At 58.9% G+C, this 27,391-nt stretch overlaps 1 protein-coding gene across 1 annotated transcript in view; it reads left to right on the forward strand.

Moving 5' to 3' along the window:
* Window positions 1-27,391, forward strand: part of PRTG (protogenin) — a 49,764-nt gene that overhangs the window by 14,674 nt on the left and 7,699 nt on the right. The window contains exons 3-16 of the mRNA XM_044438539.1: window positions 2,438-2,582; window positions 3,301-3,434; window positions 3,637-3,774; window positions 4,632-4,790; window positions 5,487-5,646; window positions 6,014-6,261; window positions 9,511-9,675; window positions 10,827-11,132; window positions 12,405-12,593; window positions 22,903-22,998; window positions 23,555-23,741; window positions 24,843-24,970; window positions 25,407-25,577; window positions 26,306-26,491. Of these exons, the coding sequence (XP_044294474.1) occupies window positions 2,438-2,582; window positions 3,301-3,434; window positions 3,637-3,774; window positions 4,632-4,790; window positions 5,487-5,646; window positions 6,014-6,261; window positions 9,511-9,675; window positions 10,827-11,132; window positions 12,405-12,593; window positions 22,903-22,998; window positions 23,555-23,741; window positions 24,843-24,970; window positions 25,407-25,577; window positions 26,306-26,491 (2,412 nt within the window). The remainder of the gene's footprint in view (window positions 1-2,437; window positions 2,583-3,300; window positions 3,435-3,636; window positions 3,775-4,631; window positions 4,791-5,486; window positions 5,647-6,013; window positions 6,262-9,510; window positions 9,676-10,826; window positions 11,133-12,404; window positions 12,594-22,902; window positions 22,999-23,554; window positions 23,742-24,842; window positions 24,971-25,406; window positions 25,578-26,305; window positions 26,492-27,391) is intronic.

Genomic DNA, 27,391 nt, shown 5'->3' on the forward strand with positions numbered 1-27,391 from the left:
GGATGCCGCCACAGAAAAGGCCCTGCTCTCTGAAGAAAGACCACCTGTGATCTGGCCTGACTCTCCCGCCATCTCGTGGAGGGGCTTTGGGGGCTCCAGTAGCATTCACTTGTTCCACCCCACGCAGAGTTTTGCCCACCTCTGCAGGGTCTTCCCTTACTTGCGAAACCACCCCAGATGTCGCAGCCTTTCCTCAGGGGGGCGGTGCTCCAACCCCTGGGTCCTGTGGGTCACCCCTTCCTTTCTGCGCTTGACTCGGCTGTGCAGGACCCTTTCTGCGGCACATGGAAAGGAACGACACGCTGGGCTCTGAGCCTGATCGCTCCTCGATTTGTATAGAGGTGTTACAATACGGCAGTTCCCCCGCTTTTCCTAATGATTCCCAACATGAAATTTAACTTTTTCATAGGAGCCCTATCTCAAAATGTTCAACAGGATGAGACTTACTTTTGCAGAAGCCGTATTGATTATTTTCATTAGGTTGTGTCTTTGATTATTGATTATTTTCATTAGGTTGTGTCTTTCCATATGCTTGATATTTTTTTGTCTTTAACCATACTTCGTTCCATTCAGTCTTGAAATTATGTTAACCAGCCTGTAATGTTCTGGTTTCCACCTGAACCTTTTTAAAAAACTTGGGTTATCTTGGCAACTCCTAGAAACGTGACATTTTATTAGGAGAGCAGCAATTTTATGTTGGTTCTTTTAAGATACCTACTCAACTGAATGGTTTGTTTGCTTCTCAGTAGAGTAAAGAATTCCCTCTCTTGCCACCCCCATTTGACTCATTTCCTCAAACTCCCTTCAGGTATAGATATCTGCCCCGCATCTGGCTTTATCTGCTGTGAATTAATTCAACTTATTGGAAATCCTATCCTCCTCTAGTACTCTTCCAACCCCCTTTTTATCCAGGGGTCCTTTTTATGCAGTTGGCTGCCTTCCTAGCCTTGTTCGTTCGCTTGCTTCTTCTATGATTGGTTAGTTGTTCTGCTTTTCTTCAAACCGTTTCTCTCGTCTGCTCGCGTTTGCTCTGTGCGCAGCTTTGCTCTGTTTTGTTCTTCTCACTTGGGCAACACCTTCATTTCCTGAAGGAGCCCTTATTTCTCGCATTGCTTCCTTGATGCTGCTCCTTGGTGCTCGTGACTTTTTGCGATGGGTGGTCCCGTCCTGACTGGCAGTTTACATTACAGCAGAGCTTCTGTTACTGCAGCTTTGCGTAAACCTCCCATTTTGCGCTCTGGAGGGAGATGGGCCCCCCTTGGCTTTCCCTTTCAGATCCTTTGTAGCCATTCCCTGCAGTCGCAGGGCTGGTGAACTGGACTGCAAGACATTCCTTGGTTGTCGGCTGCGCGCGCTGTTCTGTGCCTCTGCCCTGAGAACTTGTTTCATGTGCTGCATGACCTTGTGCTTATCAGCAGCGGCTTATCAGCAGCGGTATTTGAGCTTATCGATATGGAGTGTAATGGTGTGGATAAGGCTTCCAGGAGTGGAGGCAAACAGCAGCGTTTGGGATGACTCCACCAATGCCATAGGTTGGGCTCTTTCCCCGGGAGAGAGAGAGTCTGTCTGTCTTTCCGCACAAACTTGTCAAGGCACCAACCTACTGGAGCCAAAGCTGATCTGCTGGCCACTTGTGCTTTTGCAGTTGGCTTCCCAATTCTCCCCAAGTGCTGACGGCTCTTGGAGCAGAGGCCTCCAAGCCGCCAGCCTCACCTGCACCTCACCTGTGCAGCGCTTCTCAGCATCCCCATGAGGCCTGGGACTTTTGGTGGCGTTCTCTGTCCTTTTTCACAGTGGAAATGTGCTGGATTGAGTCTCATGAGTTGTCCAACGTTTTCAATACAAGTAGTTTTCATTCCTAAAGAGGCATGCCCGCCTCGCTCGTAAGCCAATGCAAATGATTGCTTACTTGTGCAAGACCTCTTTGATCAGCTTAGATTTCCTTCACTGTAGGAAAGGGTGCCATAGCTCCGGCATGTCAGCTGCAGGAGCAGCTCTGCCCCAGTAGGATTGGCCACTCGTGGATGTGACCCCCACCCCCATGAAAGCTCAGGCGATTGAAGGATGGGAGCCAGGAGCACCTCTACTGGCCTCAGCCTGGCAGGGCATGGAGGGCTGAGCCATCTGGGCGCAGGCCCCCTGGGGCGAGGGTGCAGTGGGTCGGGGTGCGCCTTGAGGGGCTTGTGCTTGACGTGCCCTGCCAGAGAGCCTCGTGGCTTTGTTGAAGTCCAATTAAATCTCAAGGATGCATCGTGTGATGTTGGTAATTATTGTATTCAGCTGGCATCTAAATGACTCTCCTGCTTTTAGAAAGCTGTGTCTTCCAAAAACACTGTTGTTGTTGTTGTTTTTCTTTTCCCTTTTGTGCAACAATGCATTTGTTTTGGCTGCTCTCTCCGTTGCATCTCAAACTGCCAACTTTCACTCCGTCTTTTAGCCATGTCTGCATTTGAAGTTCAGCCTCTTCCCGCTGAGGTCGAGGACGGAAGCGTGGCCCGGTTTGCCTGCAAGATTGATTCCAACCCTCCCGCTATCATCACCTGGGAGGTGAATCGGACGACTCTGCCAATAGCCATGGACAGGTACGGAGCTTTCATTCTCCATCTTCTTCTTTTACCTGGATCTTACCATTATTCAGAATGGTTTAGAGCAGCATGTAATGAGCCATCTCATTTTATCTACGCCCTGCGAGGGAGAGCAGGCTGAGAGAAAGCAACCTGAGCTCGCCTAGGGAGCTCCAGGACCGAGCAGGAACCGGACCCCGGCCCTCCAGGGCCTGCGCTCCCTCCTCTGCACCCAGCACTCTCAGATCCGTCGGCCCCAAGGGCTTCCTTGCGCAGCCACACTCTCTTTGTCCAAAGCTTCGCGCACTGTGCACAGCTCTGGCCACTGCACCTAAGACGAGACGTTCCTGGAGTTCAGCAAAGGGCAGGAGAGGGCAAGTGGAAGGATTCGGGGGTGGAGGGACGGGCTGTTGAGGGAGGCGGGCGAGGAGACACGGCAGAGGTGTGTGCAGTCCTGCCTGGGGCGAGGGAAGTGGACCTGGGATCATTTTGCTCCTCTCTCATAAGAGTGGAACCCAGCAGGGCCATCCCAGGGGGCTGATTGCCGGGAGATCCGGGAGAGATGAAAGGAGGGCTCCTGCACTGCCGTGAGACGTGGGGATGGGCACCAAACTGAGCAGCCCGAAACGGGGGCCGGACGGATTAAACCCAAACCCTGAGCTTTTGCATGCTTCGGCCGCGGGCTGCCTGTGCCTGGTGACCGACGCAGAGCTGCTCTCTCCCCGCCCCCCCCCAGGATAACAGCGTTACCGTCGGGAGTGCTGCAGATCTACGGCGTTCAGCAGAAGGACGCTGGGAATTACCGCTGTGTCGCCACAACAGCAGCCAACAGGCGCAAAAGCGCTGAGGCCGCCCTCACGGTCATCCCAGGTATCTGGAGAATACGTTGTTTCTCGCGCTTTCTGTCACAAGGTGGGCAAACGCCGGCGCTAAGGCGCTGGATTTGGCTTAAGCAAAAACCACCCAGGGGTTTGCGCAGCGTCTCCTCTTTCGTGCCTTGGGCCTGATCCCAGCCTTGGGGAGTGCGCAGCACATTTCCACTTAACTCCTTGCCATTTGTTTCCGTTTCAAGCCTCCGGTGCCACAGTTTTCCACAAGCCATCCATTATAGCAGGGCCTCAGAACGTGACCGCTTCCCTTCACCAAACAGTGATCTTCGAGTGCATCGCGACAGGGAATCCGAAGCCCATCGTGTCGTGGAGCCGTTTGGGTGAGTCCTGGAAGGCAGGTGCTGGGCCAGGTTCCCCACTTCCAGTTTGTCTGTTGTTTGGCAGGGAAAAGAGGAGAGGAGAGCGATAAGGTATCCAGCCCACGTACCCCGTGGGGCTCGGTGTGCCCGCTCATTCACCCTTCCGCCGCAGTGCTGCCACAGCAGGGGTCCCCAGTGCCATGCGGAGCCCGACCGCATGCAGAACGGGGCGGGGGGCTCGTGGTTTTGCTGTGGTGCCCCAGGAACCCTGCAGATCCCTGTGGAGGAGAAGGCTTGTAGCAAAAGAAGAGATTCCTGGAGGCACGGTTTGTCTGCTTCCCTGCTTTGCTCCGTCCTGGGGAGCACCATGCGCCGCAGCCTTGAGCATCGGGCTGTCCCCAGGGCCCCCACAGCAGCCAGGAGTTCCCTGCCAGCAGCACAGTGCTTCCTCTGTGGGCTGGGCAAGGTCCCTGAGGGCAGAAGCCCCGTGCCACCTCTCGGGCTCCTCAGGACCTGAGGATCCATCCTGCACAGTGGCATGGGTGGAGGCTGCACCTGCCGGGCACTGTCGCAGCCACGCATGTCTTGCGGGAAAGTATGTGCGCTGTGGAGCCACCGCCAGGGTTGGGGTGCCTCTTCGGGTCAGCCTGTCCGTGCATCAGCAGGGGCTCGAGACCCTCTCGCATGGGTGCCCTGCAGCTTCCTGGGGTCAGGCTGGGTGCTCCCCTGGCTGTCCCCCAGAATGGGGAGGCTCACTCCGGAGCACGCCCCTGGGTTGAGCCATTGCAGGACAAAAGGGGGAACCTGGGCCGTGTGGGGCACTGGGGCCACCCGCCAGCTGCTGAGCCTTCTCCAAGCAGAGTCACTTCTTCTGGCAGACCACCGGTCCATTGACGTCTTCAACACCCGGGTTCTTGGGAACGGCAACCTCATGATCTCCGACGTGAAGGTGCTGCACTCCGGAGTCTACATCTGCCGCGCCACGATCCCCGGCACACGCAACTTTACCACGGCAATGGCGACTCTGGTGGTGCTCGGTGAGCGACCGCAGAAGCCACGAGGCCTGGCTCCCCGGGAAGACGCCCGGGCAGTGCAGCAGTGGGCTGGCTCCTCTGGGTGCCCGTCAGGCTCCGGCCCCTCCTCATTTTGGCTTTGGTTTTGAAGATTGCTCGAGTGCTTTATTTCACGTGGGGGGGGGCCACAGGGTGCGACAAGGCAGGGTCCCCTCCAGCATTCAGGAGAGGCTTCGTGTTGGCTTCAGCTTTCCTTCTTGGGCAAGCTCCTTTTCTGACGGGCTCGCTGGGCTGCCTCCAGAAACGACGATCCCTTCCTGTATGTATTTCATTTACATTTCAAGCCTGCCCCAGCTCCAATGCTCCAGGCCGGTGGTGACAGCATGAAATGGACATGAAATGGTCATTGTAATCTCAGTGCAAATGTGTGTCCTTCAGGACGCCTCTCCAAGCAACCGGCCTGGCCGGGTCTTGCGCTGTTTCCCCTTCGCCTCGCCCCCTTTCCCAGCCGTCTCCAGAGCAGGCGGGACGCCCTGTACCCAGGGCTGGCCTGCGGAAATGCCATTTCGTCTTCCTTGCTGATCTTAAATACTGCTGTTCCATCAAGGTATTCAGGACATTTTACGGGCTAAAATAATGATGGGCTAAAAAAGGGGAAAGGGGGGGGAAGCAGACAATCAGCAAACTCCCCCCCCCCCACTCTTGCTCCCACTGCTGCAGCCCCGCCTGCGTTTGTGGAGTGGCCCGAAAGCCTGACGAGGCCCCGAGCCGGCACGGCCCGCTTTGCCTGCCAGGCCGAAGGCATCCCACCTCCCAAGATGTCCTGGCTGAAGAACGGGAGGAAGATCCATTCCAACGGCAGAATCAAGATGTACAACAGGTGAGGAGTGTGCCGTGTTGGGCCGGCTGCGCTCTGGGAGCAGCGCTGGCCCCGCGGGGTGGCCCCAAAGGGCCCTTTGCCTGACTCTTGGGAAGAACTGATGCAAGCGGGACCCCCGTGGCCAGCCCTGCCCTCCCTAGGAAGGGGCACGCTGGGCACGGGTGACGGTGGCCCTGGCCCCAGCAGCCCCCGAGGGAGCCCCAGAGCGCCCCAGAACGGTGAGCCTGCCCCGGCTGAGGAGCGCGGCCCAGCCCAAGCCAGCCTCGGCCCTGCCCAGGCTCGCTTGCCGGCTGCCCGCCTGTCTGCCGAGCTGGCACCTGGGCGAGTTCTGCCTGCCTAACACCCCCCGGCCTCCCTCTCCGCCTAGCAAACTGGTGATCAACCAGATCATCCCCGAGGACGACGCCATCTACCAGTGCATGGCCGAGAACAGCCAGGGCTCCATCCTGTCCAGGGCACGGCTGACGGTCGTTCTGTCCGAGGACCGGCCCAGCGCCCCCTGCAACGTCCACGCAGAGACCATGTCGAGCTCGGCCATCCTCTTGGCCTGGGAGAGACCCCTCTATAATTCGGACAAAGTGATTGCTTATTCGGTGCACTACATGAAGGCGGAAGGTCAGTGGCACCCGGCCCGTGATGGCACGCCTGGGTTGCTTCGGGTTCTCTCTGCGGGAGCCCTTCTTGTCCCCCTGGCACCGTGTGAGGGGGATGCTTCTGCATTTTGCAGCGTGTGCGCTCTGGAGGCCAGCCTTGAGCTCCGAAGCCGGCCGTGGGGCAGGAAAGGGAGGGCTGGGAGCTCTGGAGTGCAGAATGTCCTGGGTGCAGAACAGCCCCAGAGGGCGCTCCCACTCTGCCAGCCCCTGGGTGGGATTCCTTCTCACCAGCAGCACCAGGCCAGTGTGTAAATGTGAGGTCCCTGGGATGGGCCTTGAGTTTGCTCGGGGTGGTTGAACCGGTATGAGGGGCGCCTTGCTGGGCCAGAACGTCCAGCCGCGACCGCATCGGGACAGGCCACCATCCTGGGTGCATGTGCGCCTGTCAGGCTCGGCTGCCTCCGTGTGCAGCGCATGGGCTGCTCTCAGGGTGACCCGGCTGTGGCTGCCGCCTCCTGGAGCTCTGTTGGCCTCCCAGCCTGGCCCAAGGGCTCGTTTTACCCTTCCAACCTGCCCAGACTGGGTTTGAGCCCAGGGCTGCGGCAAAGTGCTGACGGAGCCCTTGAGCAGCGGGTCCGGAGAGGCACGGGCTCAGGGTGTTCCAGCCGGCCCTGATCCGCGAATGGAGGCACTCTTTGACGGCACAGAGGTCCGCTGGAAGCATCCGCGTTGGAGCACTTGCGCATGCTGATAAACACACCAGTGACTTAGCTGCTGCGCAGGTTAAAAGCAAGGTGCCCCAAGCTGTTTCCTGCGGGCTGTTTGGCTTCTTTGTGGTGCAGGATGAACCTCCCTGCTTTAGTTCGCCTCTCCTGAGGCCCCTGGGGGGGGGGAGCGCCTCCTGTGTGGGGGCCGCTGTCCTCGTGATGGCACCAAGCAGTGCAAACAGGCTTTAGGCAGGTCTGCAAGCTGCTGATCCTGGGCCTGAGTCGCCATCCCTGGGAAGCCGCTGGCCACTGAGGGGACCTGGGTGCCAACCCCCCCCCCCCCCCGCTTCAAGGCTGCTGCTCTTCTTTTTGTATTTCTAATCACAGGCTTCATGGGGGAGAGTGAGCAGCTTCCACTTCCTGTTGACAAAGCCCCGGGCTGTTCACTCTCCCAGATATGCCTCCATTCACAGGGAACAATCGCAGAGGTGCTGAACTGCCCTCCGAGATCAGATTAGACTCTCTCCCACCTTGCAGAAAAGTTAGCTCTGAATGGGACCGGGCAGGCAGGGAGGCATGGTGCGGCTGGAGAGAGAGAAAGCAGGTGTCCGTGGAGACGGAGGCAGGCGGAATATTTGGCATTCAAATTGGAAGTAGGGAAGATGCGCAGGGTGGTGGCAGGAAGGAAGAACGGGCGGGGGGGGGCTGGGTGGTTATTCCTTGCTGGGGGTTAAAAAAGGGGGCAAAGGGGGGCCGGGGGGGGGGGGGGCGGCCTGCGCCTCCTCTCTCCTCTTCTGGCTCTTTCATGAGGGGCTCCCCATGGGGTCTCGCAGCCGTTCAAGGCGAGAACAAGCCCTCGCAGTGTGAGGCTCGGGTTCCTGGGCTGCAGGTCAGAAATCGCACTGTGCCGCCCTAATTAACAGGCCATTAATTGGGGTGTTGTGATGCTCATAATCTCGCCTAATTAAAACACCATCAGCGCCGGGCTGTGGGAAAACCACAGCGGTGGAATTCTGGCCATTCAGGCGGTGGAGCAGGGGAAGGGGCCGAGTCACTTGAGCGGAGGAGTGGGCTGCCTCCTGCATTTTGTTTGCCACAAAGCCAGCGAGCAGCTGGCCCCGAGCGGACAGCACCTGGAGGGAGGGGGCCTTCAGGCTGCAGAGCAGGGCGCAGGCTCCTCGCTGGGTGAGGGGGGAGAAAGGGCACCCGGCCTCTGCACCCCTGGGCAGTGCCCCACGGCAAGGGGCAGAGGGCTGGCCCAGTCCACTCCGGAGTCTGGGTCAGACCAAGCAAGCACAGCCCTGTTGCAAGCAAAAGTGACTCCCTTTGGGCTCAGAGGGGACCTGCCCCTGGAGAACCCTGCTCGGGCCGGCCTGTGCTCTGGAGCAGCCGAACCCCATAATATGCAGCCGAGCGCAGTTTGGTAGCGCAAACCTGCTTCCGCCCCAGGCAGCAGAAGCATCCTGGTCCCAGTCGCGGCCCCTCTTCGTGGGAGTCCCAGGGATCTCAGTGGTGCTGCTACCAAGAGGGTGCTCAGCACTGCAGCTGTCCTGCACAGAGGTTTCGCTTGGAGAGGAAGACCCCGAGGAGGCCCAACGATGGCCCTCAACTATCCGGAGGCCCGTCTTGCAAAAGGCGATGGAGAGGACTAGCCCTCTGTTGCTCCCGAAGGTCAAGCCAGAACCAGCCGGTAGAAATCACAGGGAAGCCAATCTCGGCTAAATAGTAGGAGAAATGTCCTAACAACACCGACTGTCCAGGAGTGGATCTCCCTCTCTCAGCCGGCAGAGAAGACCGGACAGCCGGCTGAGGTTCATGTAAACCGCAGCAGGTTGTGGCACATGCCGGAAGCCATTCCCAATATTTTATTTATTTATCATCTTTATACCCTGCTTTTTCTTATGACACACTCAAGCTGTTTATATCAGTCTCCTCCTCCGCTTACTCGTATCCCCACAACAACAGCCCTGTGAGGTAGGTTGGGCTGAAAGTTTGTGACTGGCCCAAAGACACCCAGTTCGCTCCATGGCCGAGTGGGGACTAGAACCCAGATCGCCTGAGTCCCAGCCTTGCGCCCTCAACCACTCTCGAATTTCTCACGCTTCAGCCACTACTGTGGCCTGTTGTGTCATCTGGTCCTGGCAGGGGTGGGTTCTGCAAGGGTTAAACACCTCCTGCATAACCCCCAAACTGGCTTTGGGTTGGCAAGGCTTATTTATCCCTTGCACAATCCCTCTCCGCTGGGTTCAGACAAGACATTGAGCTGCAGGTTCAGCCTGAATCGCCAGGATGGTGCCTGTGGGCATCGGGGCTCCTTGGGAAGCCATGGAGTGCCCTTCCCTCAGATGCTCAGGCAGAGGCCGGAGGCCCTCTGGCAGGGAGGACGGGGCAGGTCCAGCGGGGATCCCCCGCTGTTCCTCCCCACTCTGTGCGTGTTTAAAGGGGATTTATGCACGCGTGGCTTGTTCCCAGATGAGAGCTCACCGGAGAACGGCCGCTTCCCTCGCACGCATTGCTCTGGAGAGGGCCAGCCCCCCATTTCTGCACATCTGTGTGTGCTTTAGGTCTCAATAATGAGGAATACCAGGTGGTCATTGGCAACGACACGACGCACTATACCATCGATGACCTGGAGCCGGCCAGCAGCTACACGTTCTACATCGTGGCCTACATGCCCATGGGGGCCAGCCAGATGTCTGACCACGTGACGCAGCACACCCTGGAAGACGGTAAGTGCCCCCCCAGGCAGAGCTTGCGACCTGCGGGGAGGCAGTGCGTGCCCGTGGCGTCAGCTCTGCTGCCGGGGTGCCCAGCCTCCCGCAGATGCCGCTCAGCCGCCTAAATGCTGGAGAGGGCCGAGACGGGGGCGCTAGATCCCGGCTGTGGCCGTGGCTCATCTGCTGTTGCCAGGTTCCCCGCTAGAATTCGGTGACCGCAGCACACCGCCGCTGCCACTGTCTTTGTTTCCAGTCCGAGCCAGCTCCCCCAGCCGGGCAGGTGCCAGCTCTGCTGGACTGCAGCTCCCAGCATCCCCTGGCCAGCTGCGCTCAGGCCCCAGACTGGGGAAAGTGGTCCAGAATGGCTTGGCGCCTACTGATTCCACGGCCTCTGCCCCCAAGCAAGCCAGCTCAGCCAGGGGGGCGGTGTGTGGCTCCGCTCGTGGTCTCGGCCCAGCGTCGGAGCGGGCAGGGGGCCCACTCGCCGTGCAGCCAGTAAGGCAGGGATCTCCCCTGGGAACCCCAGGCCGCCGCCTCTGCTCCAACGCCCTTTTACATTTCCTTTCATTCCTGATGCTGCGTTGCGTCTGCAGTTTTCCCTCTGCGCTGCGGTTTTATCTTAAGCTGTTTGTTCTTACTCTGCCTGTTGGTTCTCACATGTAGTTTGCAGGGGCTCTTCCCCGGGGGCGCAGGGGCTGCCACCTGGGAAGTGGCCCAGTGGAGCGGATGCCCGAGGCTGTGGGGCTCGTGCAGGGCTGCTTCCCATCTCGGGCTGGGTGTGTCCCTGCAGGACAGGTGCCATGTGCATTTTCCACTCAAGCATCCGCACATATTGGGCCCACGCACGTGTGTCCTGAGCTGAGGTAGGCGGGGGCCGTGCAGGGAAACCAGCAGGAGCGCTGTGCCCCTCGCAGATAGGTCAGAAGGCCTTCCCTGCAGGGAGCCTCTGCTCAAAAGCAGGAGACCCTGCTGAGCAGCAGCACGAGCGCTCCTTAGCCCTCAACACACTTGCAGTGAGCGGGGCTGGCTGCCAGCCAAACCGGCCCGATGCTGGGAATCCTCTTGTGCCCATAAAGGGAATTTTGTGGGCAGAGCAGAGCAGAAATGGCTTTGGGGTTCTCTGCTCTTGTAATCGGGCACCTGTCTCAATGTTTCCTTCTCAGTCCCCCTGAGGGCTCCCGAAATCAGTCTGACAAGCCGAAGCCCCACAGATATCCTGATCTCGTGGCTGCCCATTCCAGCCAAGTACCGACGAGGGCAGGTGGTCTCCTTCCGCCTGTCCTATCGCCTCAGCACCGAGAGCACCGTTCAAGTCCTGGAGCTCCCGGGCACGACGTACGAGCACCTTCTGAGGGGCCTGAAAGCTGACAGCGTCTATTTAGTCCGCATTTCCGCAGCAACCCGGATTGGCTGGGGGGAGGCCTCTCTGTGGACGTCCCACCGCACGCCGAAAGCCACCAGTATCAAAGGTGCACCAGCTTTTTTGCTTAAACGTTTACTGCTTTACCAAATTAGTCACAATGTAAATCAATCATTCTGCAATGAATACGTCATGTATATTGGGTTAAATGCCTCGAAAGCCATCTGGCCAGAAAGTTGCGAATTAACAGCCGCTTTTGCCTAAACTGAGGGTGCTTCCGGAGGGGCAGCTGTCAGTCAAAATGCTTGGTCCCTTCTTTCCTGCTTAACCGCACTTTTCTGGGAGAAAAGGTGGGAGAGGCAAGGAGGGAAAAGCAGGAGGGTTACGGATGAAAGACTACATGGGCTGGCACCGCTGCACACCCTGCGGGTGGGGAAGGCAACGGCGAGCTGAACGACGCGTCCGGATCGACCTCCCTTTCCCCCACCGTGCCTTCTTGGACGCGTTGAGGCTGCAGTGCGCTTGCTCAGAAGGCCAGTGCTGCGCATGCCGGGGCTGCAGCCACTTCGATGCCATCCGAGTCAAGCTGGCCTGCCCCGAATTCAGCATCACCCCTAGCAGGTTGCCGGTCAGGGTTTGGCACTTGTGCTCTGCTTCGAAGCCCCCTGGCTGCTTTGGGCATCCTGACCACGGTGCAGGCCTCCGGCCATTTCCTGCCCCGGCTCCCTTCCACCCCCAGATACAGGGAATTGCAGTTTGCTGACCTACTCGGAGCTCGCTCGCCCTCTCTCTCTCTGAGATCCGTGACCCACAGAATCGCTGCTCCCAGGACCCTATACAAAACATGAAAGGGCTCTCCTGACGGACCAGAATCAACCAGGTCGCCAGAGGATGCCTTTTCCCAGCAGTCCCTCTTAGTCGGAGTGGTTCTTCTTGTTGTGAGCTGCATTGCCCCACACTGTAATTCCTCCCCCACTGCACTCAACAGATCCCCCCCCCCCATCTAAGCTGCATCCTGGTCTGGAAATGTTGGCTTATTGACCTTTGGCTCAGTTGATCCAAGAACTCTTGCAGCTGGGAGGCATGGAAATGAAATCGTCATTCTGGGATGCATGCGGTGCCCGGGGCATTGGCAGGGGCGGGAGGCTGCCTCTCGGGGAAGAGCACTCCCTCCTCATGCGCAGCACCTCCAGTCCAGCCCCAGCAGCAGCAGGGTTGGAGCAGCCCTTCTCCAAGACCTGGAGAGCTGTGGCCGGGCTGCACAGACAGGCCATTCCCAAGGGAGGGACCATCTCTCTGGCTTGGCCTGGGCAGCGCCTTTCGTGGGTGAAAAACGCTGCTTCTGTCGCCCGTGGGAACAACGAGCCCTTTCTTTTCCTAGCACCCAAGTCTCCCGAGCTGCATTTGGAGCCGGTCAACTGCACGGCCATCACGGTGCGGTGGCAGCAAGACACGGAGGACACGGCCGCTGTGCAGGGCTACAAGCTGCACTACAGAGAAGAAGGCCAGCAAGAGAATGGGCCGATCCTGCTGGAGGCCAGCGACTTGACGCACACCATCGGCGGCTTGGGTGAGTCTGCACGCAGCTGCGCTCGGCTCGGCTGCCTTCCCAGAGGGCGGGGGAAAGCCAGAACGGGGGGTGCAAGGAGGCTTCGGTAGACAGAGCTCTTCCTGAGGTTCTTGTCTGCCAGCTGTGCTTTAGATACCTGGGAAAGCTCCCATGCCTTGCTTCCTTCCAGATGGCTTGCCTGGATGCCCAGGTGTCTTTCCTTTGCCAATAGTTATAAGAGGGGTTTTGGGAGAGGCTTGGGAGGCCTTCTCCATTGGGTCCACCATCTGTGAGGCTTTCCAGCCAGAGACGCATCTGGTGGCAGGATGTGAGCCCTTGGACACAAAAGGGTCAGTGGCTCCGGAGAGGTGGGGCCTTCCTTCCCTCGAGGCCATTGATCCTCCGTCTGATTACGCCGTGCAGCTCGCGTTGCCCTGGCCGCCGTGCTTTGTCCTTCTCACCGCCGCTTTGGCCTGGCCCGTGAGCACCGCTGTGGGGACGGGGCAGAGAGCATCTGCAAAGCAAGCGGTGGCAGTTCCAGAAGCTGGGATCCCTCAGGAGCCAGCCTTGGGCTTCGACCTTTCAGGGACAAATGTTGCCCCCACAGTTGTGTGCCAGGGATCAGCTCAGCGCACTGATGCCTCGGCCTCGCCTGGCCAGACCGCCGCTGGTCTTCGCTGCCGACTGCGTGGCCATGTTGCCACCCGAGGGAGGGGCCTTGCGTGGGTGCCGGGGCCCCTCTCCCCCTCGGAGGAGGAAGCCCGTCCAAGGCTTCACGGGGGCCTGTCCCTGAGCTGTGGAAGACGCACAGGGCCGCAAAGGATTCGGTGAGGTCCTTGTCAGGTTGCGCTTCCCGGCTCTTTCTCCAAGTTCGCCTGGGCGGAGAGGCGCAGCAGGGCTGCGGGAGGACGTGCGTTCTCCACCAGGGCCCCTCGGTCGTGGGCTGCGCTCTCCAGAGGCTCTGCCTGGCACCTGGCTGAATGTGCTGCTTCTGCTTAGACGTCATAGCATTTCGCACATTTGTTTTGCTCTGCGAGAGTCTTGTTTTTCCAACTTCATTCCAATGGATTCTCGCTGCAAGGTTGTATTTATTTGATCTGACTAATTTTGATCTTACCGTCTTATTTCTTATTTTCTCCTATTGTAATTATGATTTTAATTTCTTTTTAGCTTGTGCGTTGGCCAGATAACTTTTTTTACTGGGCAATGATAAATTGGGTAAATAAGGAAACTTGCAGAGGGGCAGCCATGTTGGGCTTCAGCAAATACAGAAAGGGAACCTCTTGGCACCTCAGAAAGTCTTTTGCGGCAGACGCGGCAGATTCCTGGTTTGTTGCCTTCAGTTGGCAAGGATACACCACGCGTGTAGACCAGGGCTGGTCAGTTTGTCCACCCTGGGGAAGTTTTGGCCTGGAACGCCCATCGTCCCTGGCCAGAGCAGCCAGTGGTGAGGAAAGGGGGAGTTGCCGCCACCTAGTTGCCTGCTCCGGCAGGGTTCCCAGGGGCCCGTTGGCAGGGCCACCGGCTCGTGCTGCCTGAACCAAGGGCTCCGGAGCCTCCGGCGGCCGATGCAGCGGCTGACAGCACCACCAGGCCTCCTGCTCTGGCCGTGCTGCAGGAAAGGACGGGGGGCCGCAGTCCACCAGGCCCTGCTTCCCCTTGGGAGCAAGCAGCTGTGTATGAGGCCTCCGAGGGAGGTGAGGGCGGGGCTGAGGCTGGGGTCCTCCTGCAGCGCAGAGTGATCTAGGCCTGAGGCCTCCTCCAGGCTGCTGCATGCCCGTGCGTGGGACCGCAGGGACCGGAAGAGCCCGGCAGCCTCCTGCTCTTCTGCTGCCCCCACTCTTGGGGTCCCCTGGTGTGGTGAGGGTCCCACCACTCAGGCTTGGGTTTCTGCACAGGCTCCTTTGGGCATCGCCCAAGGAAGGGCACTGCCAGCGCACGGGCTGGTTCCCCTTTGCCCAGCCTCCTGGTTGCTGTGCCGTGTCCGTGTCAGGCGGTCTCCGTTGTCCATGGCTCACAAGCGCTTAGCTGCTGCAAGCAGCAGTGGCAGGGCTTTGGGGGATTGCTGCATCGCACTGAGCGCGTCTCTTTGCTGCAATGGGGAGGAGAGCCCGGCATCCCATAATGGTATATTGTACTTGTCATGATGGTAAACGTCCTTCTGTCTTGCAGTCCAGCATGCATCGCATTATTTGAAGTTCAGGGCATCGGCCTCTCCGGAGAGCATGATGCGGGTACGCAGGGATTTACATAGTCAGCTTAGAGAGCCATCTGGGCACCTGGCTGGGGCATGCTGGGAGTCGCAGGCCCTCTCCCTGCCTGAAGTGGTGCAGGGTTGCGCCTCAAACACCTGCCTGGCTGCTTTCCGGGGCGTGTCCCCCAGGACACTCTGCCTGGTGCATCCGCCAAGCTCTGGAGAAGGGCATGAGTAGGCGGGCCAGGTGCTCCCTCCACAGCAAAGCTGGCGCAGTGTTCTCTCCTGGCCCCCCGCATGCCCTGCTTCCCATTTGTAAACCGCTTGTCTGGGGACGAATTCTTGGCATTCCAGGCCAGAAGTAGATTTGGCCCACAGGACAAGGGATTGCCACTGCCTGGCTCCTCTCCTTCGCTGCTTCTGGAGGGTGGGGAGCAGAAGAGGCTTTTGCTGCTTCCCCCAAGATGCACCCCAGCGGCATTCCCTCACCCACGGAGGGGCAGCGGGGCAAAGTGTTGCCTGGGCTCCCAAATGGCTCCGATCCTGCTCCTCGCTTGCAGGGCAGAACTTCCAGGTGGATTGTAGGTAGCAGTTGATTGAAAGAGGGGTGCAGCCACCTGGATGGGCCTTCCAAACCGCCAAATAAATACTTGCTTCGATGTGCCATCTTCCTTTTGAGAGTGGAACTTGCCCAAAATCTGTTGCGAGAAATTGTGAGGTGTGTCAGAAAAGAGCAAGGCTGATTTCGGGTGCTGATGCTTTTCTTCGGTGCTCGGCCAAGATGCTCCAGAGCATGTCTGTCCACTCAGTCTTTGTGGACTGAGGAGCACAAGACTCGGCAAGAGAGAGGTTGTGGCAGGATTTGAGGTTGACAAGGGACAGGATCCAGACACCGGGCAGGGTGGTAGCTGCAGCCCCAAACTGGTGCATATGGAGCATGGAGAGGGAGGAATGCCTGGCCCACAAGCGTGGCTGATCCGGGGGTGGCCGACTTGTGCTGAACGTACCTTCTCAGGTAACAGCGCGGCTCAGGTCGAAGGATCCCGTTGCCTGGAATGCGCTAGCTTTTCAGCGGAGTGGGCCCATTCCAGGAGAATGCAGGGCAAAGCAGAAGAGGTGTTGATGGCACTCAGCCTTCCCTTCGTGGTGAAATAGTTGGCGTTGGGCTGCAGTTTGCAGGAGAGGAGCCTGGGCTCATGTGGATGTCTCCAGCAGCAAAATGGGCCAAGGCGTGTGCTTATGATCTGTTGGTGTGGAAATTGTGGCCAGCTGATGGGTGGGCTTGGGCCCTTGACTGCATGGCTGGAAGGAAACCTAAGCCCACCACGAGGCCTGCTGCATGCGGAGGTGCTGCTTGGAGGAGGCGCTGTGCCCCAGGCGGTTCTGAAGCGGAGCATTTTGCGCCCGGGGTTTGCGCGCGCCCCTTGGTAGGGAGCAGCTTGCAGTGCATTCAGCAGAACCTAATTCTGGGGAAATGTGTGCAGCCTTGCACTGGAAAATTGGTTGCTAAAATGATCACCTGCAAACTGGGGTTTTATCTTGAAAAGGACTCACTAAGTAGTAACTGTTTTCCCATCTGTGCTTTGTTTCTTGAATTCTTCCACTCTGTTTTATGTCTCTCTGTGAGGAGAGAAATAAATTTGTTGTCTTTTCTCCTTTTTTGCATTGTCACTGTAGATCAGTCGGCCCTTTGGAGTTGTGCTCCTTGATTTTTGAAAACAGAAAAAGGGCTTATTTCTGGGTATTTTAGTAGCGCAGCCCAATAAATTGGGAATTAAACTATGTTGCCCAGTGATAAGTCCCATCCTTTTCAGTACTGATTTGAAAAGCAGAGGCTTTGAAGACGGCTTAGGGGAAACTCCTGCTCAAGGAAATTAAATCAACATTGTCTATTAATCATACTGTGTGTCAGCCCCCAGACCTCTCTCCCAATTGTTCCCAGTGAATGCGAGGGACCATTAGTTGCGTGAGGTCTGTAAAGGTCCGACCAAGTCAAATGGGAAGATTTTTTTAAAGTCGCCATTAGCACATGAAAGAGACTTCAGAATGAAGAGAACATTTTGATAAAGGGTGTGCTTAAAAATTTGGTTGATAAAAATCACAATGAAAACTTCATGAAAAGTTCACAGATCTCAATTTGTCTGATTTCTGCTGCTTTCCAGCAACTGATGCTGTTCTCCTGAAGCACAAATGTCCCTGTGCAAATGAGATGAAGCAACGTTAGCTATTAATTAAATTAAGCTGAAGGCTCAGGACAAGAAGTAGAATCCCGTAGCCCGTCTCCTCATCTCCCTCCCGCAGAGCTGAGGCAGCTCGGCTTCCGTGTCCAAGAGTTCGGTCCTAGCGGCACCATCTGGGCGCACGGCACACGGCCCCCTCCAAGGAGCCTGCCCCACTCTGACGGAGCGAGCCTAGCAGAGGGAGGGGATTCCTTGGGCAGTGGCTACGGCAGGCCGTCAGTGCCGGGCTGCCTGGTGGGCCTGGCTGGGTCCCACAGCACCAGCCGCAGGCCCAAGAAGGAGCGCCGGGGTGCTCCCCTGAGCTCTGCTCTCGGGGGCAGCGGGCTCCAGAAGCATTCGGGTGAAGTGCGGGGTAATGAAACAGCGAGCATGCAAGAGAGCAAGCCAGGTGCCTCTGCGTGGTGCTGGTCAAGTGTCCGCCGTGGGGCGGAGGGCCTGTGGCCTGAGGCTCCCACCGAACAGTCCAGCGGAGGCCCCGCCTGGCTGGCTGAGAGTGACTTCAGTCACCTCAGCACAGGCCAGATTCCTGGAAAGAACCGCAGGAGGGGAGCAAACAGGCTTTGGGAAAGTGAAAGCACGGGAGTAGCCACCCGCGTTCGCTGGAGGTCGGCGTTTGCACCGGGACAGGGCTGAGGACTTTGGACTTGGGTCCAGCAGTGGCCCCGGAGAGTGGCCGTTCTCCCCTGCGCCGGCGTCTGGGACATGGGCACACTGCTGGGAGAGTAGTGCTCCTGGGGGGGCCGCCTCGTTAGGCTCCATAGCAACCCCCGTCCTCTCTGCTCTTGTCCTGTTGCCACAAATTGCTTTACCCCTAATAGGTTAAGCATCTCTCCCTGGAGCAGGAAGGCCGGACCGCCACGGGCTGCACAAGCTGCCCGCCTCACGGCCAGAGAGGCTCCAGCCCACAGATGGTTTTGCAATGAGCACTTCCACCTCGCCATAGCCCAAGAAATGATCGATGGTGTTTTCATTTTGCTGCTCCAAAGGGTCAAAGTGCCATCCAGGACCCATGACAGCCCAACAGAGAAATGTTAGTTCTGAAAGGAAATTTATTTCGTAGCTCGAGGGGAAGTTCTGGGTGCCCTGAATGGATTCCCTCTGTCAGTGTGTAAAAATGTATTGTTTGCGAGATAATGCCTGTATGTCAGCGCAGTCAGTATGAGGGCGACTGTAGCAGCCGCTTAAACAGATGCTAAACCAGTTTTTGTAGCACCTTCACATAGTTGTTCTCAAGAAACCTTTGGGAGAGAAAGGCACTCGTGAATTATTTTTCTCTGCAAAGGCCAAGGGAGTGAAACTGCGTCTGAAAATCACACGTTCTCTGCTTTTATTTGGCTAACCCAGGGGAGCACCTGGATCTGCTTCTTCCGAGCTCTTCTCCGGAGGAGGCCTCAGGCAGGAACCTTGGCTCACAGCGCCGCAGAGCATCCTCTCGGAGCACAATTGCGGCGCAGGGGCCCTGGAGGCAGCGCAGCAACTACAGCTTGGGCCGGTCAGTGCAGGCATCTCCGCAGACCGGTGGGCACACGGGGCTCGGCTGGCCAGCCTGCCCCCAGCCACGGGTCCCAGTTCCGGCCCGCTGGCGGATGGCGAATTCAGGCATCCGCCCACCAAGCCGTGGCTCGTTCCCTTGTGGAGGGTGGTGTTGGGGCTCAGGGGACCAAAGAAGGGCCGCTGTGCCTTGCTTCTTGCCTCCCGCCCTGCAGTTCACCAATCCCCTCAGCTTAGAACCACACCAAATGCCCACCCCGCCCTGCCCCCGGGGGAGGTCCTTGCCCCCTGTGAAAGCGGGATGGCTTTTGGGGGCTGAGGGGGCACTTCCCATCACTTCTGAGAGTGCCCCCTCCTTCTGCCACAAATGCTTTGCCAGGCCTCAGCTGGCAAAAGCTGCCCACACACACTGGCCATGGAGAACCTGGCGGGCCATTCTGCAGCAGGTGGGGCCCTGCCAGAAGCTTCCGGTACCCCAGCCTCCAAAACAGAAGCTCCTTTCCCATCAGACCACTCCAGCTGATGCACTTACAAAAATGTGCAAATTCGCATTATTTGCACATTTATTTCCCACTCCCCTTGCAAGCTCCAGGAACGCTCTGCCCCTCGTTTGGTCAACGTGGCAGCGTGGGAGCCCGCTGGACAGCCCACCGTCGCCGGGTGGGTTCCACGCCGGGGGGGGCGTGAGCCTGGGGCTCCCTGGTGGGGGCCAGCACACTCCTCAGCCCCACTGGCACGCTCTTCTCGCAGCCACCAACGCCGCTGTGCTCTTAGGCTCGTGTGGCTTTTATGTACATCATGTCCCATGTTTCAGCTCTGGCGTCACAGTGCCCTCAGTGGCCCCAGAGCACCCCAGCTCCTCCCCAGAAGATGCAGCGCATTCTCCTTCGCAGCCCCCCTTGAGCCCGGGATGGCCCCTCCACCCTCCCTTTCCAGCCGCTGCGGCTGGATGCGGACAGTGTGAGAGACGCTGTTTTTACTGCCGCCGCTCGGGGGGAGGTGGTGTTTGTCCGGAGGCCCCTTCAAGGGGGCAGAACAAAGCCACAGAAAGGTTGGCGTCTTTTTAGATTTTGATAGATAAGTGGGAGGGCAACCAAGTCAGGCTCCTCCATCTGGTTTCTAGCAAACCTAAACAGTCCGAAGTGCAGGATTTTCCCTTTCACTGGGTTTGTGGAAGAAAGCCCCGATGGTAGCTGCTCCCAGGCCCAAAGCCCGGGAGGGCGAGGAGCTTCCCTGGCTTTTCGCAGAGCGCTGCTTAGTGGAGGTGTTAAGGGGCCTCATGCTCCTCTGCTAACCCCCAGAAACAGCCTTTCTCCTTGGAAAGCAGGAACTGCCCCGAGAGCTCCTCAGCCACTGCAGCAGTCGCAGGCCGTCGCCGGGCTTCCAGCCCACCGGCGACCCCTGAGCCCGTGTGGACGCGATGCCCAGCGGCTGCGGCTTGGCCGGGATCAGCGGAATCCGGCTGTGAGGGTGGCTGCAGCGCCCAGCCCACGAGGATGCGCCCCTGCGCCACCCGGGGCTGCCCGCTCTTCTTCTCTCCCTGTGCTCAAAGCCTATTTGCTTATTCTCGTAATCGGTTTCTGGTGTATTTACATTTCTGCACTTCAGACGTGCATTTCTAAGGGTCGGGTTTCTCTCTGCCGGGCTGTTCCCACCCTTCCCCCTGCTGGCTCCCCAGACCCCTCTCTGTTGCTCGGAGCAGGCTTTGGTGAGTCCCAGGTCCCGTGTCAAAGGCCACGACCCTGATGTCAGAGCAGCCCTTGCTGCTGGCCCCTTCTTGAATGATTATCTGGAGTTTATTGTGCCGAGGGACGGGGAGGGGGCAGCTCAGTCACCCTGGCAGGGCTTTCCAGCCGGACTCCGGCTCAACAAAGGAACAGGGAGTTTCACGGAAGCACAAAAGACTACATTAAAGTTGGGCATTTGGCTGGAGAGCCGGGTGTGCCTTGGAAATCCTCGCGGGCTGCCCGTGATTCTTCCTCCCCTTACAGGGCAGCCCCGCAAGAGCCCTGGCCCGCTCGCTCGGAACATGGCTTGAGGGGGATATTTATCAGGCAGCTTTGTGCGCGAGCCGGCGAACGGCTGCCATGGCGCTCTGCCTTCAGCTAGGGCTGTGTGTGTGTGGAAAGTTCTTTGCTGCCAGACCTGTGATGCTCAGAAACGGGTCCTGCCCAGTGGCCCAGGCGCTGCAGAAAGTGCAAAGAGTCCAGCTGAGCGGCTGCAGCGTCCCCTGCTGCGCTCGTTGCCCCCTCCCCTTTACTTCCAAACCTTTATCAGCCATGAATGAGGCTGTGCGGCTGAGGGGGAGGGGGCTGAATTCCCTGCTCCAAAAGAAGAGAAGAGCCACTCACGGTCCTGACCTCGGATTCCTGCTTAATTTTAACTAGCCCTGACCTGTTGGCTCCGTTCTGCCTTCTTCGGAGGCTCACAAACACGTAGCAGCTGAAAGAAACAATGCCAGGACTTTCAGGGAATCGCACTTTGCTGACCTCCGCTGGGAAATCTGTAAACAGACGCCTTTCTGTGAGGCTCGGGCCAGGAAGCCCCCAAACGGGCGAGGGCCCTCTGTGCAGGGGAGCCATCCGAGCGGCTCTTCGGGCCCGTTTTGCTTTCTGGCAAAATGGATTCTGAACTTTGCTTTGAAAATTGAGGCAACTGGGGAGCTTGTGGATGGCTTCTGTGGAACATGGCCTTAAAGTGTGGCTGCAGCAAAGCTGCCTTGGCTAAAAAGCAGGAAGGGCAAGTGGAATAATTCCTGCAACTAATTCTTGGGCAGTACTGGAAACTTCATGGGGACCCAGGTTATTTGGGAAAGATGTGTGGCATTGTTAAAGAGCACGTGGAATTCCTTCTGCCCTGTTATAGGTAGCTGGACAAATTTAAGGTGGGCGTCTTGTTTTTCTAACAGAGCCTTTAATTCTTCTGTTATAGGCAGACATCCAACAGGGGCACTTTCTCCAGCTCTGCAGTGGTGGAGAAAGCTGCATTGGTTGAGTTTCTGCCTATCATAGCATTCTTAATACGTGTTGATGTCTTAATGCCCGAGGAGGCCGTGCTAGCAGGCTGAAGGGTGCCTGTCGCCCGGCCCTTCGTAGCAGCCTGGCAGAAGTGTCCACGTTCTGCACAGCACTTGGACGCCTCCAGGCAGACAGTCCTCGCATCCGCCGTTCCTTGTCCTTCTGGTATTTTCCTTGCCTAGACAGTCCCTTCCATCCAGAAATTGTGCCCCAGGGGTCCAAGATGTGCTGCTCTGGGCCCCAGCATCCCGCCAGGTGTGGCCCAGGTGCTCGGCCTCGGCTCTGCCTGCTGCTGAGATTTGGAGGACGGTCCAGGAGCTTCTGCAGCATGTCCCTCGCTCCTTGCAACTTTGCAAAGGAGAGGAAGGGTCACTGCAGGATGCCTTTTGCAGCGATCTGTGTGCTTTCTCATTCCATTGAGGTGACCAGCTAGAGAGCGGCTGGAGATATCCTAGGTGGGTGACCCTAAATTTAGACAAATAAAAAACATTTTTTAAGCGTCTGTCAAGGGGCAGAGCTTCCTCGGAGGAAGCTGGTGTGCTAGCGCCCCCTGGCGCCCTGCCCTGGAATGCTGCCTCCGGATGCCTGCGGATCAAAGGCCCCTTTGGAGCAGGGAGGCAGACAAAAGGACGGAGACCAGCAGTGTCGCTGCTGAGAGAGGAGGAGTCGGGTCCTGCCCCCTTGCTTGGGCCTCCTCCCCTCACGCCCAATTTCAAAGGCCTCTTGCTGCAAAGATGTTTTGTTAAATGTGCAACACCAAAACTGCATGGACTGTGAGGAGAACCAACCTCAGTTCTCCTGTGCCTCTGGACTGCTTTTAATCCTAGCCCTGCTCCCTGCAAGCAATTTGCGGGGACAGATATGTTCCTCCCCCCTCCCTGCAAAGGGTTCAGGATGAGAGATTGTGGAACTAGTCCAGGGACATGGAGTAGCAGACTTTGTGCTTGAGCAGGATTTGGGCCCGGCCTCCCTGGGTGGGCAGGTGGACATGCATCCCACCAGCCAGACCAGGTGGAGCAAGGCTGTTTTCCAGCTAACCTCTCCAGATCACAAAACCAAGCCTTTGTACTATCTACCTACCTACCTACCTATTTAAAGTTTTTATAGGCCGTCCCCTTGCTACATAACCTCGGAGGGCAACCTAGCGGTTTGTGATTCAGATGGGAAACATTTCCCAGCATTCAGTGACCGCGGAAGCTGTCCACATGCACCCCTTCCAGCTGTTCTTTTGACTCTGTTTCATGACCCCAAGCGAGCCCAGAAGAGCGCAAGCGAATGCCACCGTTTCTTTTGTGGTGGGGCAGCATTCTCCGGTCGAAGCCAAGAAGCGCGTGTTTCTCATCCTCCGGCAGTTCTCAAAAATCAGTGAAGTGTTCTTCTCTTTGCAGACCCCCGAAGGAAGTACCATGTACGGCTCCTGGCCTACAACAGCATGGAAGAGGGCTACCAGGCCGATCAGACTGTCAGCACGCCCGGATGCGTCTGTGAGTGGCCAGCTCCTGTTCCTAAAACACTCTGCCCAGCGCCTTCTTAGGGGCACTGTGACAGCACGGGGGGGTGGGGGGGACTCGGTGATCACTGAGTCCCCCAAAGACCCCTTTATGAAGGAGCCCAAGGTGGCTATTGCGAAGTGAGGGGAAAAATACAGACTGCAATACACGGTGTAGCTTCAAGCTGGAGCGGTTGCCTTCTTATTTATTTTTCTGAACAATTTCTAGCAAAGATGACTGGCAGGGTCCTCCTGGCCTGCTGGCGCACAGCCGAACTACATGGTAGGCCAAGATAAGTGGCCGGAGCAGGGAGGGAGGAAGCAAACTCAGACACTGATTCCAGTCCGGTTACTTGCCATTTTACGTTTGGGATTGAACGGACTTGTTTGGGTCATTAAAACCCTTCAGTGGCTGGGATGGCAGTGCCCTGACGGGGACCCCACGTGCCCCGGAAGGGCTAGCCTACACATCCCGCTGGGCGGCTCCAGCCCCACTCCGAGGGCAGACCTGTGTTAGCCCTGACTGTGTCGCTGTCGTGTCTCCCGAACAGCTGTGCGCGACCGGCTGGTGCCGCCCCCTCCCCCGCCGCACCACCTCTCTGCCAAAGCCAACTCCTCGTCCGCCATCCAGCTGCACTGGGGGCGCCCGGCGTTCACCTCGGCACAGGTCGTCAACTACACGCTCCGATGCAACCCCGTCGGGCTGCAGAACGCTTCCCTGGTCCTCTACCTTCAGACGTACGTAGCATCCCTTCTGCCGGTCCTGGCTTCCTCTGTTCCCTGTCTGGACAAGCACCCCCCGCCCCCAAAACGGCCTGCGCCGCTTTTAGGGTGCACTCAGCGGGGTGTCTTGTTAGTGAGGCCTCTGGGCAGTCCTGAGGCCTGCTCCTGAGCGGCCTCGCCTCTTGGCCTGTTTGCATTCAGGTGTGCTTGTCCGGGTTTGTTGAAGGACCCAGGAAGAGCTTTGGTGCCGAATCAGGCCGAGGTCCCTCTAGCCCAGTGTTTGGGTCACATGGGGGCCAAACAGTTGCTGATGGGGAGTCTGCAGACAGGACAGGAATGCCCCCCCCCCCACCATCTTCCCCAGCGACTGGCGCATGCAGGGGTGCTACCCGATCTTGGAGGACATGGGGCCGTGGCGAGCCTTCCCCGCCGTGGATTTGCTCAGTCCCTCTGGAGGCCACCCAAGCCGGCAGCCGCCGCACAAGGAGGGGGCCCCACCAACTCACACGCAGGCCGCCCAGTCGCCTGCCGCTCCTCGCTTGCACTGACCTTGCTTGCGCAGATTCTGTCGCACCCCTGGCTTGGGGGTCAGGACGTTATGGGGACAGGCTGACAGCGCATTTTTTAGGCCAGCCTCGGATCTGTTTTTGAGGTCGGAAGCGCCAGACACGGCCCAGCTTGCCTGGAACCACGCACGTAGTCATGGCCGCTTTGCCCAGGTGCCTGCCAAGCTCGGGGCAGGGTGACCCCTCCCAGCATGCCCTCCCTGCCTCTGTGAAGGCCCCACTGGCAACCAGATCCAGCCATGGGCCTGGGGCCTCAGGGCCCTGGCCCTGCTTCTGGGGAAGCCGTGGAGCCCCTCCGGCCTGGGTGCTTGGGAGGAGGAGCTGGGAGGCCAGCGGTGCCGCTCTGGTGGTGGCCTCTGGTAGGCATGCCCTCTCTAACGACCCAGAAGGTGGCCCTGTCCTTCCCAGAGGGCCCAGTTTGGCGCATCAGTGGTCGCCCCCCTGCTTCACCCGTGGCCGCACCATCGCAGAAGAATGTAAGGGCCCCCTGCCTGGGGCGAGGGGAGAACCACGCCTGGCGCTCAGCTCTCCTTTGCCGGTTGCCTTCCAGATCGGAAACGCACATGCTGGTTCAGGGGCTGGAACCCAGCACCCAGTACGAGTTCGCCGTCCGGCTGCACGTGGACCAGCGCTCCAGCCCCTGGAGTCCGGTGGTGTATCACGCGACGCTTCCCGAAGGTGAGGATGGCGCAGCGGCAGCAGAGGGTGCCGTCGGGTCAGCTGCAGCGCACGGCGCGGGCAACGGGCGCCTCTGGATCGTGCCGACACTGCCTTCCCGCCACACGTGCCAGCAAAAGAACCGCCCCCAGCGGCCAGAGTTGTGGCCCCTCATTTGCCCATGATGGGTCCCCCATGCTGCAGAGCCTCTCGGCTGTCCGGTGCCCCAGCACCACATTGCTGGGGGACCAGCCCAGCTGCCGTTCGAGGCTTCAGAGCGATTCCGGGTTTTCTGAGCAAATGTTGGCATGGAGGGGGAAGTTCCAGCAGCACCGGGGCATCTGGGGAGACCGGGGCCGTTTTGCCTCCACCCTGATCATTGTAGAGGGCCTGGTGTTGGTGTGGGGGCCCGCAAGTGCGGTTGTGCCCCGGTAAAACCAGCTGGCTGTTCCCGCAGCACCCGCCGGCCCCCCACTGGGAGTGAAGGTGACCCTGATCGAGGAGGACACGGCCCTGGTGTCCTGGAAGCCGCCCGGGGGCCTCGGCACGCTCGTCTCCCGCTACACGATCCTCTACGCCTCCCGCAAGGCTTGGATCGCTGGCGAATGGCAAGTCCTGCACAGGGAAGGTGAGTGGGAGGCTTGGCAGGCCGCCTGCGGGAGGGGCGGGCTGCGAGAAGCCGCTTCCCGTGCTCCGGGTCCCTTGCAGTTGGCGCGAAACAGCTTCACCCCGAGGCTTGCCCCGGGACGGGCAGTGGCTGGCTGGGCGCTTGGCCCACCCAATGCTGTGCAGGGCGGCCTCCTCTCCCCGACCAGGAGAACAGAGGAGGCGGCATCGCCCCGGTCTGCACACTCACATGCCGCATCCAGGGCTCTGCCCTGCCAGCCCGGGCCAGCCTGCACGGGGGTGGGCGCTGAGGGAAGATGGGCTGGGAGCCGTGGAGCTGGGAAAGGGAGGCCAGCTCTGGGGCACGGAGGCAGTGGCTGGGGGCACGGCGTTGACCTGGAGGATGCTTAGGATGTTCGGGGGCTAGGAACAGTCTTCAGTGTTTTTCTCAGTGGGGAAACTCAGCCCAAGCAAGCTCCAGGCGGGGGCATAGCAGAAAGACCTATCCAGTCCAGTTCAGAGGTTTTGTACGCACAACACCCGCTCTGTTTAAAATGCATCCTTTTTGTCTGTGGTTCCTGACACAACACTTGCAAGGCCCCCTTGAGTGCAACTTAATGAAGCATGGCAGGGAGTGGGTGCTGCAGTGAGGGAGGCCGGGGCAAGCCAGGCAGCAGCCTCGGGCTCAGAGGAAGCCACCAGATTGACCGAATCTGGCAGCAAACTTTTCACTTTGCTCCTTTCCCGTAGGAACGATAACAATGGCATTGCTGGAGAACCTCACGGCGGGAAACGTCTACCTTGTTAAAATAGCGGCATCCAACGAAGTCGGGGAGGGCCCCTTCTCCACCGCCGTGGAACTGGCTGTCCTGCCGAAGGGAGCGTCAGCATCCAACCAGCGGCCCAAGCGGTTGGACGCTGCGGATGGCGACACAGGTGTGTATCCAGAGCTTGGACTGCCCTCCCAATCAGGTCCCGGGTGGAGGGGCGCTGTGGCAGGCCTTTCCGGGAGCATTCCCGGCACTGGGAGCTCGGATTTTGCAAGACCTCTTTTAAAATGCAAGTGCCGCAGCCTGGAGGACAGAGGGGGACGGGGCTGGCCTGAGCGCCTTGCATCATCAGGCTGATGGTGGCAGCCCGGCCTGGCCATCCTTTGTGCATGGACAGGCAGACTCAGCCACTCGGGCCGGGCGCTGTGCCCGAGTGGGTTTTTGCAGGCCGCTTTGCAGGCAGTGGAAGGCTTCTGGAGGCAGGAACTTCAGCCGCCGGAGTGCGGATTTAGGTTCGCAAGGCCTGATGTGGGGACTCCGTTCTCTCTCGTTCTCATCCAGCCAAAGCGTGGTCTGAGGGCCTGGGTGGGGGTTGCTGGGAGCCACACATGCGTGCCCCACAAACACAAGTCGCCCCCCTCCTGCTCCCGTCAGGTGCAGATCCCGGCTCTTCCCAGAGCTTGCCCGGACACCTGACGAAGGCCACCTTGAGAGAGACCCCCTCTGCCCCCATTCCAGCCCCTGGCACCCCTTCCCAGGGCCCCTCCTGCTGCTCATCCCATGAGTCTGAACCCGCCCAAGCTTGGAACGCCCTCCCAGACAGCCACCTCCACGTTCCTGGCAAATTGCCCCTTTCCAGGGAGGGAGGGAGGAGCCTTCCTCCCCAGCAGATTTCTCGCGCCTTCTCGGTGCTGGTTTTCGGGCTCGCTCGGATGAGCTCCATCTCCTCCCCGTGTGGCAAGGGCAGGGCCTTCCCAAGCTGGCTGCCCAGCCCGTCCGGGGGTTCCTCGCCGCGCTGCTCAGGTGCAGCACTTTGCGCGTTGGGCAGAAATGTCTGGGTGAGCCT

This window comes from Varanus komodoensis, unplaced genomic scaffold, assembly GCF_004798865.1.
Source record: "Varanus komodoensis strain SLA01 unplaced genomic scaffold, ASM479886v1 scaffold33, whole genome shotgun sequence".
Classification (NCBI taxonomy): domain Eukaryota; kingdom Metazoa; phylum Chordata; class Lepidosauria; order Squamata; family Varanidae; genus Varanus; species Varanus komodoensis.